At 40.1% G+C, this 14,213-nt stretch overlaps 1 protein-coding gene across 1 annotated transcript in view; it reads right to left on the bottom strand.

Annotated features, from left to right (window-relative positions):
- PRKAR1B (protein kinase cAMP-dependent type I regulatory subunit beta) overlaps window positions 1-14,213 on the bottom strand; it is a 99,837-nt gene that overhangs the window by 25,226 nt on the left and 60,398 nt on the right. Inside the window, exon 6 of the mRNA XM_075718679.1 lies at window positions 7,177-7,335. Coding sequence (XP_075574794.1) covers window positions 7,177-7,335 — 159 coding nt within the window. The remainder of the gene's footprint in view (window positions 1-7,176; window positions 7,336-14,213) is intronic.

The following is a 14,213-nucleotide window of genomic DNA, read 5'->3' as shown; positions in this document are numbered from 1 at the left end:
GGAAATGAGACCAGCAAAATTGACAGCTGTGGAAAACCAGATTGGTGGTTTAGTTTGAATGGCTGGGGCACCGGGGGACAGATGTGGAAAATGCTTTTTAAATGACTTGCGGACACAGATGAATTTTAAGAAGCAGTAATCAGTAGCCATAAGTGATGCCTGACCACAGCTTCGAGTATTTAGAGATGCAGACAAGACCCAGGAAGGTAAGAATTGCAGGCATCTCGCCTGGCCTGGAGAGCAACAGCCCATCACTTCCTACAGGAAAATGGGTGTGTTACGTCTTGGCTAAACTAAGCCAGGGCAGCAGAATTCACCGTGAAGACAAGTGAAAAAGCAAAACTGAAGCGGAAAGAATTAATTAAATGTGCTATTATCATTTTTTGTATTGTGATAGTATCTAGAACCTCAGTGGGACTCCACTTAATGCAAATATCCCATATCTCAGAATGATACCACAGACAAAGGTAAGGGAGAACAAGAGCCTAGGGAAGAACTAGTGGTTGAGGCTTAGGAGTCCTATTTCCCAGCACATGCACTGAAAACCAAGGTGACCCAACTGATGGCTCATGACTCGACCTGCAGGATGGCTCCATCCAACCCTCCGCCTCTCCTGGAGGAGACAAACAACAGCCTCCAGGGTAGCACAAGCCACCCGACAGCAGAGCTTCACTTCAGGGTGCCCAGGCAGGCACAGAAGCTGCTTCTACATTTTCAGAGCACACAAGGCTAGATCCTGAATGGCACAACCAGATCCCAATTTCTCTTCCAGAAGGGAGAAGTTTGGCTCACCCTCATGCACATTGTTTTCACTTGAGTGTGTTTTCCTGCTCAAGCTTTCATAACCACAGTGAGGGGAAGAGATTTTCAGAGAACACTACTCCAATATAAGCTAAAAACAATGCAGCAGTAGAAATCTTACAAACAACCAAAGCATGTGCTTATTTCACTTGGTATTAATCATCTCTTCCTCCTTATGAAACAGAGAGAGAACATGCCTACTTCTCACCTTCCTTGATCAGCCTAATATTCCCCTCTCATCCCCTCCCATAGGCATAATGTCACCTCTGGCTCCTGATGTCCTTTTTATACTTCTCTGGTCTAATCACTTTACCAAAATTGTTGAGGCCATGAGTATGAACACCATCATAACCTCTTCTACTACCCTTCAAGTCATTTTTGCAGAAACGTCAACCAGCATGCTCCCTGGGACATGTGCTAAGCCTGTTCTTATGCAATATTTTCATGGATCTTCTAGAAGCAGCAACAAATCAGACAGTAACGATATCTGCAGACTAGGAGATACTATGAAACCTTGCCAGGACAGGAAAATAACAAGAAAGGACCTAGAGACATTAGAAATGGGAGTAGAAAATAATAGAATGAGCTTCTGTTTGGAAAATACAGCTAAGAAATGCAAAGAAAAAAAAAATCCAAAGCACAGATGTTTGATGACCAGAGGAAGTCTGGAAAGTTGTAAAGCTGAAAGAGATTTACAGACAGTAGGTGAGACCTGGTTTGCAACATCAGACTGCAACAAGAATATAGCCAAGGATATTTTGGTCTGTATACTCAAAGACATCATCCAGGAATGAAGTTTAGAGGCTCCATCTCCATGGCTCCGATGTGATGGCGCCTGGTGTGCTACACTCTGCCTGGGTACCTCTTCTCCAAAAGAGTATTCCCAAACCAAACAGAGCCTGAAGAAATGCTAAAACACTTGGGGAGAGCTGGTAAGGAAGGAGCAAAACTAATTCAGCCTGCATAGGTCACCTCAGCACTGGGATCATAGGTATGTCATGCTCATAGACAGCATGCATTGTTGCAAGGGTTTTAAGTAGACTGTGATAATCATCTACAGATATATGACAGAAAGAGAGGGCAATTTAGTACAGCATAACTTGACATAACTCAAAGTAATAGGAGAAAATTAAGAAAATCTAATTTAAGATGAATATCAAAAAAGTTTTCCCAACTTAGGAATTATTCTCTTGCAGAAAAGTTTCCCAAGGGAAGCAGTAGAATACTTACTGCTTGAGCCAGATAAAAACAATAGTAAATGTACATGAATAATTCTGCACTGGCAGGGTTCTTGATGGCATGTTTTAAAAAAGTCTTTATTAATTCTGCTTTTTCTAACCTATTAATATCTTATTTCAATAGTCGCTGCTTCTCTCTCTCCCCCCTTTCCTTTGTTCACTTTCTCCCTGGTTCTGAGCTGTCATGCACAAGCTCATCTTCTTAAAGACAGTGGTTCCCACTAACTACGAAGCTTCGTTAATATGCTAAGCTGCATAACTGAAACAGTTCCAAGGAGAAACAAGATCACTTGCATTTGCCAAATCCACCCAGAAAAGAGCTCAAAGCCAGTTTTAGGACACTTAAAAATGTAGCAAGCCCTAGGCTTAGCTTAAGCAATACACAGGCTAGGAAAAATTAATGCCCCAGAGATTATAACAGGTCTTGTTCAATAGGACTGTTGCATCTCTTTTCCAACTGCCCCTTCTTTAGTGTCCCTGTTTTCTTCCATTTTTTCTTCCCACTCGTCCAGTCCAGTCTCTGTCTTTCTTCCCCTATGCTCACCTCTTTGCTTTATCCCTCCAGCACTCTTCATGTCTTCTTTCTTGTTCCATTTGTTCAAGTGCATGGATGGGATGGCTGGAGTTGATTGGGTCCTTCCTAGAAATTCCCATCTTCCATAAGAAGCCAAACAAATGGCTACCGAAAGGCAAAGTATGGCTCAAGTTTCAAATAAAAGAGTTATGCTGGCAGAAGGAGCCGGAATGGCCTTCTGGACTGCTCCAGCCCCATTTAATCCCTGTGTAAACTTGATATTGAATGATGCTTTGGGTGTACATTCTTACAGGAGCATGAAAGAAAGTCACTGTGCCTACTGGCCATGAAAACAAAATAGCCTGCAAGATCCCAGTGCTACACTGCACAGGTGTCAGATGGATCGCAGGCTTCGGATTCGCTTTATGTTTTGGCCACCACGCAACCTACATTTTATGGAAACACGAAGTCCTGCTGACTTATTTTGTCTGAGAGGAAAAGGCACTTATTAAAGAACTTGTTCTCAGGTTCAAAGCTGTGAAAAGATGGTAAAACAAAGCCAAAATAGCATGAATAAAATGAGGCATAACATTAGGAACTGACTAACCTTGATTTGTCATGACTTACATCACAATATTACAACTCACTTTCTGTGAGCAGTTTGCCAAATAGGCAAAAAGTGTTGTATCCCATGCAACTCCGCTCTCAGAGCCAGGTATCCTGGACCATGGGAACTACAGGATAGTTAAATAATCCTGAATCAAGTCACCTTAAAGAAGAAATTACAAGAAATTAATACTTCAAATTTCCTCAGTCTGGGAACTGAATTGTCTAGGGGATCAATCTGATGTTGGGATACAGACGTTTGCTTCTCTGGTATTTGTGGTATTTGCTATATTTAGAATACAAATATTGTACTACCCTGGGATGTTCCCCACTCCGTGATGCTCTTGAATCCCAGTTGCAAAGAAGAGACCGGCAACATTTCACCAGCTGAATTACATGAGAATCCTATGACAAAAAATTCCTTTGCATCTCTCCCAGAAGAATGTAAGTAAATAAATATAGAATATATACATAAATGTGTGTGTGTGCCTGTGTGTGCACACACAGAGAACATATACATAAAAAAATTTGCAACAGAGTGAAAAGTATGCAACTCGGCAGAGATAAATTTATGGAATAAATGAAACACACAGACAGATAATTTGTGAGTGTACTGAGGGGGGAACATGTTGAAGTGTTTTTTTGTAATCTAATTGTATTAGAATACAATGAATTTCGTGGTATAATACTTTGTCAAGGACTGTAGCGAAAGCCAAGCAATTTCACTGCAAATCCTAACAAAAAGAACTATCCCAGCATTTACAATCATCACAGCTGCTAAAACAAACTTGAATGTGACCTTCAAGCCATCATGATACCTAAGCTGAGACAATGAAATATAAAGAAATATATCTGTTTTAACAAACCTCTTTTGGGACAGGCTAAATAATAAATGGATGACAAGTGTAACTAAAAGTCAGCAGGAAATTGTTGCATCAGGCTTTGTCCATCCAAAAAAAGGAAAACCCAAACTCCCAAACCTCCTGAGATGCATTTTATTCATACCATAAACCAGTCAGGATCAATGAGACACATAAGTGGGGAAAATGGCACTAAGCAGAAATAAAAACTAGAAATTACTCAATGCAAAGCAAAGAACCAAAACAGAGCCGGCAAGGAGAAATAAGGTAGAGAGTCAAGCGTCTCATGACAGGATAAAATCTTTTTGGCAAGTGTGAATCTGAAGGCATGATTTGCAAATAAATATTTACAACTTGAATAAAATTTCAACACTAGACTGAGAAAACATGAGGCTGGTCATGGCCGGGAAGGAATGCAGACAAAAGAAAAAAATATCTTAGGTTATGGAGGGGCTTTATCTGACTACAGGAAAAAAACATGTCTTTGGAGAAAAAGGTCATTGATCCCTTGGACAAAAGTATTTGCAAACAGAAAACAAAATTTTAAGAAAAAAAAAAAGTTCCCTCAGTTTTAAAGTCATCTTAAATGATATATTTCAAAAGATATCCTAAACATTACTACCTCTTATTTAAAGGGAGAAGCTTTTCTACATCCAAAATATCCAGCAGCTTTCTAAAAACATAAGGTTAGAGGCTAAATGGCAGGAAACCATGTTTCTGAGACTTGAAAGGCAGCTACTACTGCATCTTGAAACTGAGTACAGCAAAACCAGTCATGTAATGGTGGAGTTAGCTTCAAGTATGAAATGCAGCCCTTGAAACATGATGCAATTAATTCTTGGGGTTGAGGAAATGTGCAGAGAGCCACTGTAACCTGCCTTCACACAAATGCACAAAGACAGGTGTCTCATTTCACCTACAGCAAAGAAATTATCCCTACTGCACCTACAAATAAATGAAAAGACAACAGAATTCATGTAGTCTGGATGGCTAAATTGCATTCACCATGGACAGCACTTAAAACTGGACATTTTCTATACCTGCAGCAATGAATTCACCATGCTACCTGAAATATTTCCTATCTAAGTATTGGGAATATTGTAATTACACTGTCTGGGTATCTAATGTAATGCAACAGACCACCAATTTTTAATGCCCCCCAACTAAAAAACACAAGAAGAGAGAGAGGGACAGAAAAAACCTCCATGTTACGCTAACGGTGTCATCAACTGCAGAAACTGAGTTTGCTAGGTAAGGGTACAGCAGTCACTAGTTCAGAGAATATGTAAATTAATTTGAAAAGCACTTAGCACCACACTAGAATCAAACAGAAGTATATCAATAATATAATATTCAAGTTGTATGTATGGCTAAAGCTAGCATTAAAAACACAGTCTTTTCCACTTGGGACTTTAAACCGTTTTAGTAAAATCCTGTCTCAGCATCAAATATTCATCTTCTGAAGGCTATCAGATGGTAATAGACACATGACCAAACCTGAACTGCTCACAGGGTTGGATGATGTTAGGTACCACTATTTTTATCAACACTAAAACTTGAATTACCCCTAGGCTACGAGGCCTCTGGATCTGTGCCTTCAATTCTTTAGTAGCAAGGTTACAGGCAGCTGTAAAAAGCTATGCTTAAAAAGCCAAGGAATATGTGGTTTATCCTGACATTTATTTCCCTCCTACATTCCTTCTCTTTTATACCTTGGATTCTTCCTTGCAGCATGCAGGTTCATTGCACCAGTTATCCCAGATAGCCCTCCATTGCCTCCATGTAGGACATGGGACATATAAGTTGGGTGTGCCTCTTAAATCTGTTAGGAAATTCTCCTGCTCTGTGGTTTAGAAGTACCTTGCAGAAAGGTCTCAGTTACTACTGTCTGCTTCCCCACACCGGGAAGCATTCAAAAACTATTCATCCTGCTTATCCACAAGAGAGAAGCCAGTACGCTTCTCGTCATTATTTCTCTATTTTGTCTTGAACTGATCAGGCCACATATTTTGGGATAGAGTATATTTCCATCAGACGTACTCTCCTAGATGTCAGTGTGATGTTCATTTAACTGATACAGAACTCAGTCCATGAAATACAGAGTGAAAAACAGCAACATTTCATACAGACATCAACAGTCATCACACAGTATAAAGATAGATCACTCTTACACTCTTTTGCTTAAGAAATAATCACTTAAGTATGAAATCTACTCAATTCCTTTGCTAATTTTTTCTGTTATCCATGACATCCACTGGAAATACAGATGATCTCAAAATACACACTTCTTCATTATTCTGAGAGTATAGTGTAATTTCCTTCAGATCAGAATGAAACAATGCAGCTTTTAAAGACAAGCCCTATTGAGAAAGAAGCTTTATGTAGAGTTATCTGTCTGTTAATTATCAAAAAGAAAGGAGAAGGAAAAGATACATACATGGACATCGAAAACAAACTCATAAAAAAAAAGTTATGACATTGCTAAAGTTAATTCTCTGTCAAAGCTTCCATTCTAAACTCACCAGTCGAGAAACAACAGCAAATCCGTAAGGTAGCACACACCCCAGGTGCCCAGAAGGTCTGTTGAGCTCTGCTGCAGAGATCAGGGAGTTTGAAAGGAGCAGAGCAATGGATCATTAGCAGGGACTCTGTAGTTGCCATCCTATGATACGTGTGGCTGTGTGCTGGCTAACAGAGATGGAGGGCACAGTGCAACCAAGACTTTTTTTTTTGCAGAGCTGGATTTGCCTTGTATTGCCTGCCTTGAAGACTATAATACAAATTCAGACAAAGACTTCAGAGGCAAGGGGTAGTGCTGAAAGACATTTTGAGGTTCACGATGAGAAGGAGAGGATTTGCATAGCTTCGGTGGGTAATGGAAGCCTCCTGAGGTTTTCATTCATGTATAATAGTTATGAATAATGTTATTCAATTGCATTTCTGACTCAGCATCTTTCTGTTGAATCCTGTCCCCTCTTCCTTCAGTTCACTTAATTTAGTTACTCAATGTTACTGTCATGTCCTCTGTCTTTTATGTAGAAATACAGACTGCGCGGCCTTCTATCCAGTCTACTCTGAACACAGAATGTGACTGCTGGTACTACAAGAGAAAGTAAAATTATCAACTCCATAAACAAGCTCTTCTCCATAAACTTACCATTAAAATGCGTCTGTAGCTGTCTCTGTCGATGCCCCAGAGCTTGAGATCTGTCTTGGCCTTGACGGTGGCAGCCCGGGGTGTTCCATAGATCAATGCCAGTTCCCCAAAGCTGCCTCCTTCTCCGATGCTGGTGACCCACTCCCCGTTGACATAAACCTACCACAGCACAAGACAAAACAAGAAGCAAAACCAGTTTGGGGACTTAGCTGCAGTTTTCTTCCTACTGCCAGTTACCTAAAAAGCTATTAGTAACTTCCTTTCTAATCACCAATGCTGGGGACATAGAAGGAAAACAAGAGCCTAACAGTTTCTGCAGTCGGTCCTTAAAGAGGGCAACAACCCACTTTGTGGACAGAATTTCAAGTTGTCCTGCTTCAGTACAATGACTGTATTTACTCTCTGAGTTTTCAGCTCCTGTGGTTAACTGGCATCGTGTTTTCCCTCTTGTGTTCAAGGCTCAGACAGTCAACAAGCAGAACTGTCACAACTTTGGCTTTTTATTAACACTGTCAAACTTGAAAGGAAGGAGATTTGTTGATATGTGTAATGAGGTTTGCTGAAAAGCACCATGGCCATGAAATGAAAAACAGTCAAAACAGGGAAACATCTTTTGAAAAGGAACATTTTTTTCTTCCCTCAGCCTTGTGCCTCCAACAACCATTTAAATATAACTATTGAGATCTGTTTCTCCCTTAGAGAAAACTACTAAGTGCTTTGGACTTGAGAAGCTATACGCAGAATTATCCTTCGCATTTAACATCAGCTCTATAGAAGCAATGTTTGACCCACATCGGTTTTAGGTAACATATCCTGTCCAAACACAGTATGGATCGATACCACTACCACAGCATTTTTCCTGGATGACATCTAATCTGAGGAGAATTCCTACACTTGAGTGCTATGTAAAACCTTCACTGGAGAAAGGGGAACTCATGCAGGTGCTTTCCACTGGGCTGCATTCTCCTTGCTATTCATGGACAATACAGCTCATGAGGCATAATAGCGTATTCAAAGACTGGTATGGATTGTGTATTCTGCAGCTTGCTTGTAGGCTTGCTGCTATAAACCTACACAATAAATGCTTTTCATTCTGTTAATATGTCTGTGAGTTTAGAGGCTAGGAAAGGCTGTGTGCATTTACCCAGTGCAGAATATATCCCAATCTGTTACAGACCAATAACACCAGAAATCAACAAGAATGAACTTCATTTGTTTGGAAGCTCTGTGAAGAAAAATACTAAGAAGAAAATATGCAGGTATTCTCATCTTAAGTAGGAAACTATGGCAAAGGAAAAGACCATAACCTACTACCTATTAGTGAGCAAGAGACTAGCAGTTTTTAAAAAAGTATGAATTAGAGCTGTGTTCAAGCTGGGCATGAGAAAAGACGGTGACCAAAATAAATGAATTGGGGTCAAAATTCAACAAACTGTCAGTATTAATTTTACTTCCATCTTCATTTTACGATGAAAAGGCATATTACAAACTACTGCTGGAATCAATCCCAATTTATCTTCCCAATATTCAATCAAGATCTGATCCAGCTCCCACTGAGGCCAGTGAAATGCTGGTTCAGTAGGAGATGGATGAGGCCACAGAGCAGTTCAGCTGATCAAGAGACCTCTTGGGTATGAGCTGAAAAGGAGCAGTATTAGCATCACTGCTCAACTCTGGGCAATGTTGGGGCTCTTGGTGTTCCTGGAGCATCTGAGGATCAAGGGGCTGAAATAAAGGGTAAAAATAATCCCAAACAGGCAGGTGGTAGCAGACTGCCAAGAAAGAGCTCAAGCCACAAAAGCTGCTTGTAGCTTCACTTCTTCATCACGACAGAATGAATGTCATGTAGGAGAATATCACACAAGAGAGTAACAACAGCTTTTCCTTTCAGACTTTTAAACTCACTGCAGAAAGAAAATCTCACAGAACATTGAATCTACTTTTGATTCTCCTCATAATGAAAAAAGATGAAAGCAAAAAAAGTTTTAAAAAAGCTAGGCACACCCAAGCACTTTCCTGATGAAACAAGCAGGTAATACTGTGGCTCCTGGATCTTTTTTGTGAGAAAAGCAGGATAAATGGATGAATAAAATTAGTATTCTGAAAGGCTTTTAACATAATGAGAATTCATGAAATTTTTTAAACTCAATTAATCCATTGCAAAATTGTCCAGATGTGTATCTGAATGTAGGGATACCTCCTTTCTGTAGGGATTTCAGCAGATGGACCCAGGGTTTGCTAAAGTAGAGTAATTCATGTTCTCAGTAAAATCTCTGCAATGATGGGGAAAATCTAGTAATTTCAATAAGTTTTGGACCACATCCTGAATGTCAACTGACATTGCATCCTTGACTCTTTCAGCACACCAAAAATACACGTGTTTCTATATGCTATTTTGTTGAAAAGCACAGGTTTTGTTCTTGCAGAAGAGGTGGTGTGGCAAAATGACTTGCGAACGCAATGGCAATTTCATTAAGGAACATAAACCAGGGTCTGAAGTATAAACGGGAAATAAACTCATTCCAGCATGCATTATTTTAAGCAGTATGGTGACATTTCTTGTTAAAGCAGTATGCGTGATACAAATGCAGCCCAGAAAGGGGAATTACACTGGTAAAACTCAAGGTAGAACAAGAGAAGGATGGACGTTTACTGTTGCACAGTTGCTATAAAGACAGGCTACTATTAAACTGTTCTAAGATTTCTTTAATTTTGCTGTCTTACTTGACAAGACACCCCAAAACGTATTTGACATCTTGCCTGTAAACAGTGCCTGCAGATGGCCATTCCTCCACCCTAAGGGTGTCAGGTTTAAAGTACTCTGAGGTGAAACCAAATCACTGATCTGACAGTCTTCGAGCCCAGCATTCACTCCCCCAATAAAAATGCCATTTCTAATATCAATCTCCAAAAGAGAAAACAGCTTGAGAATAACTGTTGTTTTCTAGGAGGAAAACCATTGTACTTCATTCTCTGCAAAGGCCTAAGTCAACAATCAACTTTTGTCTTCATGATGAAGTTAAAGTGCATTGATGGCACGTTACAAAGCCATTCTGCCCTTTAACAGAGAGTTCAGCTCCACTATGAATCCCTTTAAAATAGATTTTAAAAAAAGAAGTAGAAAGGAAAGTAGCTCTGTTTGTAAGGTGTGGGAAGTAAAGCTATTTTAGGCGCAGAACAGCTTATGAAAGCCAATCTTATATGGCAGCAGCTCAGATGATCTCCTTCTTTATCCTAAAAAATGCTGGGCTGAGGTTTTGGCTCAGGCAGTTTTAGGCATTTGTGAACTCTCACCAAAATGGCGAGTACGTAAGTGAATTGTTCCTAATTGTTACTTGACCTGCTGATCACAGCTCCATAATAGCTGGAACTTTCTTCTTTCACGCAGCTGAAGAGGAATGTAGAACTGCAGATGACCAAATATAATCAAGCCATCAGGACCACCTACTTTCCAGAGATAAAAAGTACTTCAGATTATTATTGGTTTCCATCATGTAGTATGAGTACTGCAATTTTTGTGGGCTTGAAAACCACACAACTTGGTTCAATTCATTTTTTTCTTAGGAGGCAAATGGGAAAAATCTCCTGTGAACATCAGCGGTTCCTTTCTTCATGGGCTGCGATATACATACATGCTAACTGCAAGAGAAAATGCAGTGAGTCACATAATGCTCAATGCAATAGGAATGCATCTTGGCCTCACTCATCTTTGTGTTGTCTAGAGAAGCAGAAAGTAACCTTACCATGAGCAGTAATACAGACATTTTACTTGGAAGGCAGGATACAAACATCCATCTCCGAGCTTCATGGGAGTGAATTTACTTTTACTTTAATTTTGTATTGCTGATTTCCAGTTAACTTTCCACATTGTTTTTGCTGCCACTTTGTGATCTATGTGGACAATCTAATTTGTTCCAGGCATTGCAAGTTTTAGATCTTAAACCCCCTCCCTCGGATCTGTTTGTAATAATTTGTGCTTTGTGCCTCGTCAAGCCTTAGTATTTGTTATCCAAAAATGAAGATGAGGCTTATTTATTCTTGGAAAAATAAGCAAGTCTTAGACATGAAGGGTATTTATATGTGGGTAGTTTTCTCAAATAAAGCCTGTGCTTTATTTGTAGTATGAATGTGCTTTTCTTAAATATAAATATAAATACACAAAATTGGAGACTGCCTTGAGAATCCTTAAAAATTCAAGCTGAAAAACTCTAAACTTTAAAATGTTCTGTTTCAATTTTCAAAAAGCATCTTTCTGAATTTCATAAAGAACATTAATGATGGGAGAATTACAACAAAAAGCAATCTATGGAATCTAACCATAAAATATAACTAGTTTTAAAATGCAACAGTATTCTCACATAAACAACCATGTAAGTTTCATCTTTGTACATACAAATGAGACAGTTTGAATATACAAATAAGGGCTTCAAGGAGATTTGACCCACAATCAAAAGACAATCTTATCTATTGTCCACAAATTCATGCATAGCTGCACATATAGATTTATACAGTAAATACAGAACCTATTTAAGAAAAAGTATTGAAAAGTTTTCACTTTGATTTTCACCATAGTATAGTTTGTCTGCTGTTGTTTTACAAGAAGAAAGCCTGAGAATGACTGTAGAGAAAGTTGCTGTGACATTAAATAGAATAGGAAGTTGCTGGGTCTAAAGAAAATACATCTGTTTTAAAAGGGTAGTTAACGGTGCTTTTTAAAGTAAAAAAAATGTGAGGTTATAAGATTAAAATAATAAACAGGAAGTCGTTTTTATATTTAGAAATATGGATTACAGATTATTGCAAGACGCATACTTTAGCAGGTACTTTCAACATCTTTACTGGAAACTGTAATTTAAGCTCTGCCAGCTACTTTCTGGCATACATTTACCTTTTCTGAGCAGAAAAGTTTCCGGTAGACAACTGACCTCTAAGAATTCAAACCTCATGCCATCATCTACCTAGCGTAAACTTTATCCATCTGCAGGGCTGGGTCATGAGTTAATAATTCTCCTCAACTCTGAACAGTGAAGGAGGAAGACTGTGACTGATAACACTATACTGTCCTTTCTCATCCAATGCCTGCTTTGGTCAAAGTACACCTGGTTTGTAGCACCCAGTGTACGACAGGAAAAAAACAGGTTCTCCAAGACCTACCTCTTTCTGATTTCGAAAACTTTTCTTTTACATATGAAAATTTGTGCCCTTATCCCTTGGCCCACAGTCCATGTTGAGTGTGATTGCCAGCTGAAGGGCACTGCATTTTCTTTGGTGTCCATAGCAATAGCAGGAAGGAAACGTACAGATACTTTATGGATATGCTAAAAGGGCTTGTTTATACCCTAAGAAAGTGTAAGAGTTGAGGATAAAGTGTTATTATTTTTAAAAATATTTTATTTTACTTCTAATTTGACTCAGATTAATTCTAAGGCAAAATATTAGAATGTTCTTACTTAGTCTCTGCAGTGCCTATGCCAAAACTCTAACAGTAAATTACTTTTAAATGTTGGGGTTTTCTTAAATTCAAAACATCACACACTGTTTTTGTTATTTTGGCTTTCTTAGTTGGTTTTGTTTAGTTTTGGTTGCATGGTTGATAGATTTTTTGGGGTTTTTTTCAGTTTTACCCTGACTTTCTTCCAGGGGATGGCAATTTTATGATGGCAATTGTGACCTCCACTCCATATATCTTTCCATGTGTATGGAAAACCTGGGTGCTTATCAGTCATGATGTTCTGAGAGTAAATTGCTCCTCGAATCCAAGAGTCCTGGTATGCCTGCCACTTCTGTGGAGATCACGGAAATGATGAAAGCAGATAGCCTGGCCAGGGGTTAAAAGCCTCCATGCATATGCCAACACCAGCTGAACTAGGCAGAAAATGGTTTGAGGCTTTAAGTCTCGGGGTCAATTGTCTACTCTCCAAGTTGCTTTTTTTCTTGGAGAAGGGTGGAAGCATGCCAAAAAACTATCTGGCAAGGCTTAAATGAACTGCAGCTCGCTTACTAGCGGTCTGGATTTTCTTCAGGCAATACGGATTTTAGCACTGCTGCCCAGAAAGTGGAAGAACTCTTTTCTGGAGAGCACTATATACGGTGTGACAGTGCACACCCATGGGGTCTGGGAGCTGCTGCCTCATGCAGGAGCAAGTTACTCTGCACTAACCGCCCTGGTACAGGCTTTACTCTCGGGGGGGAAATGGGCTCCCCTCCCTGCAGCTTCCCAGCAAAGGCAGTCACCGTAGGTGACTTCTGCAGCTCCCAGGGTGTAGTTCCAACTTGCTCCTGGATCACCGAATGTTTCTTCTGCCTTTCACAGTATCTTGCAAAGGAATTCAGTGTGTGTTTTGGCTGAAGATACAGGAAAGGCTTAGGAAGGAAAAAGCACCCCGGTAAGGAGATGGGGACGGGAGCGGTAAGGTGCAGCAGGGTGAAGGAAGGGGGATGCTGAAGGGGGACAGCATGAGAGCTGGTCACAGAAGAGTTTTGCAAGACTTAGAGGGTCAGGAGCTTTGGTTGTCCCTGGAATAAGCTCAGTGCAAATGACATCTCTTAAGTCTTGTTTGGATGTATTTGTCCCACAGGTCATGTCAGAAAACTGTCTATACATGTGTCTGAGAAGTGTCAGGATGCCCCTCTACTCTGCTCTGGTAAGACCTCATTTGGAGTACTGCGTCCAGCTCTGGGGCCCTCAGCACAGGAAGGACATGGACCTGCTGGAGCGGGTCCAGAAGAGGGCCACCAAAATGATCCTAGGGCTGGAGCACCTTTCCTACGAGGCCAGGCTGAGAGAGTTGGGGTTGTTCAGCCTGGAGAAGAGAAGGCTGCGGGGAGACCTTAGTGCGACCTTCCAATACTTAAAGGGGGCCTACAGGAAAGATGGGGACAATCTTTTTAATAAGGCCTGTTGTGACAGGACAAGGAATAACGGATTTTGAACTAAAGAAGAGTAGATTTAGACTAGACATTAGAAAGAAGTTTTTTACAGTGAGGGTGGTGAAGCACTGGAAGGGGTTGCCCAGAGAGGCAGTGGAGGCCCCATC

The sequence above is a fragment of the Pelecanus crispus genome, chromosome 11 (assembly GCF_030463565.1).
Source record: "Pelecanus crispus isolate bPelCri1 chromosome 11, bPelCri1.pri, whole genome shotgun sequence".
Taxonomy (NCBI): domain Eukaryota; kingdom Metazoa; phylum Chordata; class Aves; order Pelecaniformes; family Pelecanidae; genus Pelecanus; species Pelecanus crispus.
The sequence above is the reverse complement of the archived record's forward strand: the minus strand, read 5'-3'. Positions and strand labels throughout refer to the sequence as shown.